A 9,717-nucleotide genomic window follows, 5' to 3' on the forward strand; every position below is an offset into this window, starting at 1 on the left:
TTTATCTGACTGGTTTGAAAGAGATTTTACATTGTCACTCTTTTAACTATCATTGTTATGCTGATGATATCCAGATATATACATCATTTCTACCTACCCAAACAAATGTCGTTGACATCATTCAGAAACTTGAGGCTTGCATCCATGATATCAAAAAGTGGATGAGCTCGCATTCATTGAAGTTAAATCAGGAAAAGTCAGAGTTGTTATTTATTGGTTCCAAGGTTCTACTTGACAAGGTTAGTCTTCCTTCTTTGACGGTTGACAATGATGTGGTTAGTGCTCCATCTAAATCATGTAGAAATCTTGGAGTATTATTTGATTCTACAATGTCCATGTCTGTTCAGATCTCTGCTGTCTATAAATCTGTGAGATATCAGTTACGCAATTTGGGCATTATTCGCAAGTATTTAACTCGTTCAGCCACAGAAAAAATAGTTCATGCTCTTATATCATCACGACTTGACTTTGGTAATGCACTCCTATTTCAGCTACCACAATCTCAACTTTCACAGTTACAAAAATTGCAAAATTCAGCAGCCCGCGTTGTTACCCTTACCAGGAGAAATACTCACATTACCCCTGTTTTGTCCTCATTGCATTGGTTACCTGTTGAATCTCGCATTGTATTTAAACTATTACTATTTGTTTTTCATTGCATACATGGATCTGCCCCAGAGTACAATGTTAATTTACTGACATTTTATAATCCTTCCAGATGTTTATGGTCATCCGATTGTAGATTGCTTGTTGTTCCAAAAACGAAGAAATCATGGGGGGATCGGTCGTTTGCACATGCTGGACCTTTCCTGTGGAATCAGTTGCCTCAAGCTATCCATCACATTTCGAATGTTGACTCCTTTAAAGTTGCCCTCAAGACTCATTTGTTCATGACCATTTCCCAGTAGAATTGTACATTATGATGTATATTTTTTCATTATCATTATTGTGTCATTCATTTTCATGCGCATGTTTGTGTAAGGATTTTTGTATTTCATAACTTACTTCTTCTACTGCACCTTGAGCACGTTAACTATGTGGAACTGGCGCATTATAAGTACCCTGTATTATTATTATCTGTCACATCTGTAACATTAGATACATAATACAGAATCTCCAATTGGTGTTTCATGTATTGTTTTGTATGATGTACTATGTATATAATGTGTACATTGCTGAGGAACTTCAATATTGACATCTGTATACATGCAAAAACAGTATTTACCTAATTTCTAGTATTTTGCAGTAAAGTGAAGAAAAAATTAATAGCATTACATAACTTTTTGAATAGGTAATGATATATGGTGGAATGGAGTATAGAATTACTTTGCACAGCAACCACGGAGTTACAACATGTGGTCCAACTCAAGCACGAGACCTGTCATATCATTGTAGCATTCTCTCTAAAATAACTACTGGTACTAATAATAGTGAAGGTCTTCATACCCTGTCTGATGCATGATAACAATCACAAGTCTCAGCATGGACAGTCTGCAATTGATTTGTAAACATTTAACAAAGACCCTTTCATGAAAAGCACCCAATGTTTGAACAAAACTGGCACCATGGTCCCATAAATATTAAAACTACGAACCACTATTATTTCCAACCAGTGACTATAATAGAGTGAAAATGAAACTCAGTATTGTGACCTTTGCTCGGCAGTGAAGGCACCAATGCATTTCCCTGTGATAAGTGCACCCTTGGTATATTGCATCAACTTCCGAAGCATCATGCGACAAAGAAGTATACCAGGATAATGAAATACTGAGTTATTTCCGAATCAGGTTTTGTCATTTGTAATAACACTGCAATAGAGACAGCAAATAAGTACATGTACGTTGTCAAGGTGTTTTACAACACTTGACTGATTACCTGTGGCAAGTGTTTTGAAACAGTGAGAAAAAAATGCTTGCTCGATTTGGGCAATCAAAAAGTTTTGAAGCAACCTTTTTTTCACTCCCCTTCCCCCTTCAAATCCATGAAGTCAACCATACAGAAGCCCACAGGTGATGACTGCTTAGTGATGCAATGCACTTTAATTTCATTTCATTTTCAGTAACTTCCCAATACCTACACGTACGTGAAGAAGCCCCGATGCAATGTAACACCAACACTCAATCGAACCATGTTTGTTGCTCCACTGTGTTTAAGCATGTGAATCAACATGTGCTATTCATTCAAATGATTGTGTTTTACCCAGCCCTTGACTTGCAAGTGATTTATAAGAAAGTTTCTTACATTTTTGGACTTTCCTTTCAGGCAAATGAAATTCATGTTTGGGCAAGTGTTCTGCAACAATTTAAAAATCTGCTTACCTGACCAGGCAAGTATTAAACTAAAATTATCACTGAAGGTGATTAATACCCCCACCCCTAGTGTTGCTTTATAGTATGTGATGTCATGAGGGCAATGACGTTAATACCAAGTTTGTGCATTTGTCGAATTGGAAACAGAATAATTTTAGTTTACTGTACATTACAGAGTTGACACTGAGTATAAAACTTACAGCAAATGGAAACATGCTTTCCCCCAGCATCACTACACTTACATGTGTAAAGACCATCATACACACCAAATTTGACCTTCATAGCTTGAATAGTTTATTGTGATACAAAAATGAGTGGTTACCATGACAACACATTTTCCTTAAACTAACACACTGGTGTCTTCCAAAACTACACTTATAGATCATGATACATACTAAATTTGATTTTAATTGCTTGAATGATGGAAAAGTTATTCGATCTGCAAGGTTTTGGTAAAATTGTGGTTACCATGGCAACGGTTTGTGTGACAAACACAAAAATTATGTGTTCCACATCTATAACTCAGGGCCATAATGCCTACCAAATTTGGTTTCAACTGCTTGAAAACTGTGGAAGAAGTTCACTCCACAGGATTAAAAAAAGAAATGTGGTTACCATGGCAACGCATTGTCCGATACAAATACAAAGGACATTTTGCAAAATTAGACTTAAAGGGCATCATACACACCAAGTTTCACCTTCATATAGATTAAATGGTTCAATTTGATACAAAAGAGTGGTTACCATGGCAACACATTTTTCTTATAACGCATTGGTGTCTTGCATAACTACACCTCCCGATCATCATACATACTAAATTTAAAGGCATAATTTACCATTTGCAGATGAAACAAAAACCCAGCATTAGTGCTTTAAAATAGTTCTAAAATGTGAGTTAGGGATAGAAACAACCACTGTCAAAATTTGAATCCGTATAATCGATGTTAAGTGTTGTTTAATACACAAAATGTGAACAATAGTTATAATAAAGATGTTTCCAGACTAAACCGTATACAGTTACGGTTTATGAAGAAAAACCCTGATATCTCCTTATATTTTAGGTTTCATTGCAAATATTTCATATGGTAGGATGTTTTATGATACAGCAGACCTACACATATGCATCAAATGTGATATCTTGAACATTTTTGAAATCACTGCTCCCAAAGGTAAACTGGACCTTTAACCGACCGAATCGCGGTGATTCCTATATACCCCCTTCACACAATATGTGGCGGGGGTATAAAAAGAAAAGTTAATGTAGCACCCTGTGATGGTATCAACAAATTAATTAGAAACAGCAGAGTGATGATGGGTTCATTGAATGGTGTACGATAGCCCTGAATAACCATTCATTCCTTTGTCTGAACTGCAAAGTTGGCCTGTTCATGGTTTGTTTGTTTTGTTTTGTTTTTTTAAAACATCTGTCTACAACAGTGTCCAACACGTTTGATGTCATCCTGTATCATCAGGTAAAAGAAAAATACAATCAATAGAATTTGTTGAAAAATGAACCAGTAGGCCTATGTTTGGCACAAGCAAGCAAACCTTAAGTGGTACCAACAAAGCAAACAGGAAATACTGCAATCGCATACAGTTAAGCACAAAAGGCAAACATGGAAGTGCAATGTACAGTGTACATACTGTATGAAAATGTGGCACCGGAAAAGCAAATTTATGCGATGATAAACATGTTATACTTTGGATATAATGAAGTTGATGGTGGTGGAGTCAGAAAAAAATATATAGAGAGAGAGAGAGAGGTGTCAAAACCCACTATATAAGTACTCTATAAGATAATTTCTTTCAGTGATTCAGTGTGCTAAGGGCATGTTTGAAGCATGAAATCCACGCTTGTTCCATCGTGCAGTATAATGAATACGACAAAAGCAAAAATAAGTTTGCTGAGAATGGATTGGATTTATACTTCCAGTTCATACTGTAAACATTCATTTCAAAACAAATTAGACACTGACCTTTGATGACCTAGTTTATGATACTGATTAAGAATGAGTGGCTGAGAAAGGACTTTGGTCTCAAACAAAGTCTTCAAAAACCTGAATGGAGTTGTAACACTTCTATCTAAAAATCAATCAAAGCAGTTGATTTCATTAGTACATTATATGGTTTCTGATAATTTGGCATTGGTTGCATCATTTCTTAACCTTCCACCCCCCCCCCCCCAAAAAAAAAAAAAAAAAAAAAAAAAAAGATTGTTCCTCTGGCAACTGGTTTACTTCTGCTCACATTTTAAAAATTTTCCTCATAGATATAGTACAGTACATCTTGCCAACTGATGTGAGACAACGATTTTACATGACTGGCAAATGTGAGGGGAATACAACATTTATTGTCTAAAAGTAAAATTGTTCAACTCGGGCAATACAATCCTATGAGGGCAATTAATGTTGTATCCCCCAAAATTAGCCAGTTTAATTTATTATCAAAATCCCACATCTTGAGTAGTAAAATAGAAAAAAAAAAATTTATAACTTTTTACAACTTTCCAGTAACAATTTTCTACTCAGCGCCAGTTCAAGCTCTACAACGGTATACATCACTGCATCCATGAATGTACACATATTCATAGCTCGACAAGCAGCACCATGTGTACAGTGCATATTAATCTTTTTTTCATGTGTTAACATATTGGAAATTGCCCTCTGTCACAAAAGTTTCACCCACCGCACACTTTCAAGAAACAAGTGCTCAAGTGCCTTGATGTTAGACCGTGATAAATACAACTTCCAGTGGGTACTAATGGTACTTTCCCACTGCTATTAAATGAAAACAAGGAAAATACAGAGTTTATAAATGACCAGATCAGATGCCTGATATGGGAAATTATAGCAGCAGGTTAGTGGATGTGATACCTGCATAGCAAACAGGAGGTCATTGGTTCAAGTCCAACCCAAGTACAGTGTTAATGACCATTATTTTTATTTTTTGTGACTACCTCTAAAACACTGAATGATTGGTGTTTTGAACCTATCTATGCAGGGCAATCTGTCTGTAATCCATTGCAACAAAAACACAACTTGATGCAAGAATCAATTTGAAGCAATATGTTTTCTTTGAACATTTTCTTATTCACAATCAGCCACAACTTCTGCTCATTGCATATATTGTACAAAGTGCTTTGACACATTATCAATAAGGCCCTATGTGGTCGTAAAGATACCAATTCAATTGAGCATTAATCTACACAAGGGTCACAGAACTGGGGGCGCATTCCAGCCCCCACCCCCCCCCAAAAAAAAAAAAATTGGCTCGTCAAAAAAAAAAAAAAATCACAACACCAATGAATGTCAATTTCCAAACACTGTATACAGAAAATATTTCGCGAGGTTTTTATTTTCGCGAATTTCGCAAGTCTGTGCTATTCGCGAAATTAAAGACACGCGAAAATATTGACTCTGATCCCCGATGTGATCGAATGTTACTTACACGTGTACATTTCTCCGCTCAGTGCAGGACTCCACGCTCGCGAATTTAATCACTCGCGAAATCGTCGGGAATTCCCGATTCGCGAAAATTTAGACTCGCGAAATATATGGCGTATACAGTATTCCACAATTATATTCATCCCATCTCAGCAGGGGGTACACAGGTTCCATTGACCTTGACACCACCCCCCCCCCCCTCCCATCCCACAGCCCGGCCCTCTCATAGTAATACTGAAAAACGTTCCACGGCTCCTGCCACCCCAGGAATGAGATGCAACAGTTAAACAGAACCATTTAACAGTAAATTTAGATCTACTTACGGTCCTTAGGAAGGAAACTTCATCTTCAGCGTCTGGTGTCGACATTCTTGTAGGGTTTCCTAGTTACATCCCGATCAAGAAAAATGAAAGGAGAAATACTCAAAATCCAGCAATGGTGCATTTAACAGCAATTAGAGTCATCTACGTATGGTAGGTCGCTTTGGATAAGTCAATATGTTCCAAGAATAAAATCTCACTGTCCAGTTTAGGTTAGAGGTGCATGTAGCAATGGTATACAGATAGGTCTATGCTTATGTGACAGACCGTCGTGTAGATCTATCTACGCTGCTACCGATGGTATATTGAAGTGAAGTTATCTCAGACCAGCACTGCCATTAGTTGGAGCCTGTTGCATCAACATCCCAAACAGTTCTAGTGCGTGAGTGAGAACGACCGGCACGGCCTAGCGGCCCGCTGGCCTCCTTTCCAAATGGTTGCAACAGGCAGGCAGCAGGCAACAGGCTCTGATAGGAGTCGACCTTGTTATGGTTTGCTACTGGTACGAGGAGTAAAGGCAACTACCCAGAATTTTCCCTCACCCGATGACGAGTCCACATGAGAAGACGTGCAAATCTCAGCCTCTCCGATTCCTCCTTACCCCGGTCTAAACCAAGCACTTGGCAGGATTAGGAGACGTATCTATTCCTCTCGTCAGGCAGTTGTCTGGCCTAGAGATATCCATGGACAGCAAACTAGCTAGCTAAGAGCACAGATGTACTAGCGGCGCGAGAGAGACCGGGAGAATATGTTCGGAATGTGCGCTATGCCAGCGCGATCGAGCACGATGATGCAGTAGCGACCGATGTTAGGCATAGAAACGGGCTGACGTGATACTGTCCTTTTCCACGTTTACCACTGGCACTGCCGAAACCGCACCCGGTGAGACGGGGAAAGGCCCGGTGCTGATGTTGGTGTAGCCGCTCAGCGAGCCTTGGATCTGATGAAAGCATGCGACGACTTCGTACTTGCAGCCGACAACTGTGTTTCGTCTTCTCACGGGAAAGATTAGCGCCATCTATTGTCAACTTCTTGTCACTTCTTATACTAGTACGTTACATTTTTTTGTTTCATATCAAACCCCATGGGTTGCACTTTCATGAGTGAAGATAGGTACCTGGTAATGATATGCAAAATAGATGTAGTTCTTATGTGCTATAATGAATTTACAGGAAAAAAGCCTACCATGAAATAAAATGTTTTTATGATAAATTTGAAAGCCAAAGCAGTTCTCAGAAGGACTCAATATTCATCTTTCACTATTTAGAATTTGCTTATAATTCATCAGAGGTTGCACCAAGAAACTTGTCTGGCTAACGCACTTTGCCATGGTTTCAACTTGCTTTGGAGTATTTTGAGGTCAAAGGTGAAGTATGTATACTTTTATCATAGTACACCACTTTTATTCTGTGCCTTTTCATTCAGTGTTAGGTTGGTAGATATTGTTGTTGCTGATGTCTTGTTTTGTTTTGTTTTATTTTGTTTTGTTTTTTGTTTTTTGCAAGTAGAGGGCCTACAGAAATCTCAATCACTATTCTGTGAAAGTATCTGGTCAAAGAAATAATCATAGGTGAGCAACTGAAGAGGAGTGAATGTTTCCAGTGACGACAGCTATTGATGCCAGATTGAGTTGCAAATAAGCATGTGATATGGGCCATGATGTTGAAATATTGTAAACCCTAAAAACTGGTGAGAACAATGCAACTGTGAATAGAAAGCAAAATCACTCACAGGTACATATTTTCACCCCACTGCACAAATATTTGTGATATATGTGTGAATATGTGTGTGTGCGTGTGTGTGTGTGTGTGTAATATATATTTTATATATATGTATCTTGGAATTTTCCATGTGTTGGACTTCAAATGTTATAATTATAAGAAGAATGAGTCTCAAATACGCCATCTGTAGATCCAACAAGAAGGTTTTTATTCACAAAATTTTCAACCCACCTTGGGCCTTCGTCAGTATAGTGTATACTAGTAAAATGATAAGTTTTTGCAAACAAACAAAGACGTATATATTCCAAACACATTCTCCATGGTTATCTCTAGGCCAGACGACTGCCTGACAAGAGGAATAGATACGTCTCCTATACGTTGCCTTTATACTTGTCTTTGCAAACATGCTCTGATATTTTGTTGCATCAATACTGCAACATTATCATTAGCTCATTTCTTACAATCTCTTCTCTATTTGTAATTGATGCTTGATATGCGCAGAATGTGGGGCGGACGGTGTTTATTGTCGTCAGGTCGTCTCATTCACAATGGTAACGGACAATGACAACCACATTCCACACATTGTGAACGTAACTGGTTTTATGGCAAGCCGAATTCTCGCTGGTTTCGGTATCTCTGAGAGTGCAAAATGATCACATTTTGAAAATTGCAAATGTTGGCAAAAATGGTCCTAAAATCATAACGCATTCACCAAAATTAAAAAACTTGGTCTCATTCTATTGGAAAAAGAATGGCCTTTCCAATAGCATGCAAAATAATGACATATCTGCAACAATGTTGCTGAAATTAAAGATCTTAGGTGTTCAGTTCTTTCTAGGCCACCTTGTATATATATATATATATATATATATATATATATATATATATATATATATATATATATATATATATATATATATATATATATTTATATATACTCGGAACTTAATATTGAGTTTGAGTTGAGTTTTTGTTGAGATTATATTGTACATCATTTTCTACCCTATTCTCCACAAGTGTTGCTTAAGTTATACAAGATGTATCAACACTCCAGGGCAATGCTCTGCGCGTATGACATGCAGAGCATTGTTATGATGTTATGTTGTTATGATTCATGTTTGCAAAGACTTATCATTGTACTATTACACACTACACTGATGAAGGCCCGAGGTGGGTTGAAAATTTTGTGAATAAAATCTTTCTTGTTGGATCTACATATGGCGTGTTTGAGACTCATTCTTCTCATAATTATATATATATATATATATATTATACTAGTATATAGATAGGTAGATGGGGAGAGAGAGAGAGAGAGAGACATATTGACAGACAGATGGAGACAGAGACAGTGAAAAAAATCTACATGCATATACATTGTGTCAAGTTATATGAACTGAAATATACCCTTGAGGTGATTAATGACTGAAAGACGCATTCTGATCTGCTTACATGTCTGAGTTACCATATAAGTGGAAGAGTTTGATCACAAAATGGGTTAACTCCATTTCTGATAAGTTGGGATATTAGTGATAAATGCTGTTAAAAAAACAAAACAGTGAAAATAATGAGAAATTGTGGGATAATTCAAATCATAACTTCAAGAATATTCCTTGTTATTTTACAATTGAGGTATCACTGGAAAGATTTTATTTTGTTCTATCTGATGATGGACTTACTGTAAAATGCTTTAAAATAGTGCTTAGCTCAATGTTGCCATCAAACCCTTCAAATATCATAGCACTTCTCTGCCCCATTATAACCCTTCTTTCTCAATGTACAGACAATTGACAGGATACCTGGAAATAGGCAAAGGATAAATTCACCACAGACCCCAACTCTCCCGCTTTCGAACGGAGATCTCCCGCCGAAAGCCCATTTTTGCAAAATTTCCCATTCTCCTGCTCGAGACTTAATTTCTCCTGCC

General features: G+C 37.4%; 1 protein-coding gene across 1 annotated transcript in view; it reads right to left on the minus strand.

Annotated features, from left to right (window-relative positions):
- LOC140235297 (ryanodine receptor 2-like) overlaps positions 1-6,201 on the minus strand; it is a 171,708-nt gene extending 165,507 nt beyond the window's left edge. Inside the window, exon 1 of the mRNA XM_072315328.1 lies at positions 6,076-6,201. Within this exon, the coding sequence (XP_072171429.1) occupies positions 6,076-6,120 (45 nt within the window). The 5' untranslated portion in view covers positions 6,121-6,201. The remainder of the gene's footprint in view (positions 1-6,075) is intronic.
- Between the last annotated feature and the right edge of the window lie 3,516 nt (positions 6,202-9,717).

The sequence above is a fragment of the Diadema setosum genome, chromosome 1, assembly GCF_964275005.1.
Source record: "Diadema setosum chromosome 1, eeDiaSeto1, whole genome shotgun sequence".
In the NCBI taxonomy this organism is placed as follows: domain Eukaryota; kingdom Metazoa; phylum Echinodermata; class Echinoidea; order Diadematoida; family Diadematidae; genus Diadema; species Diadema setosum.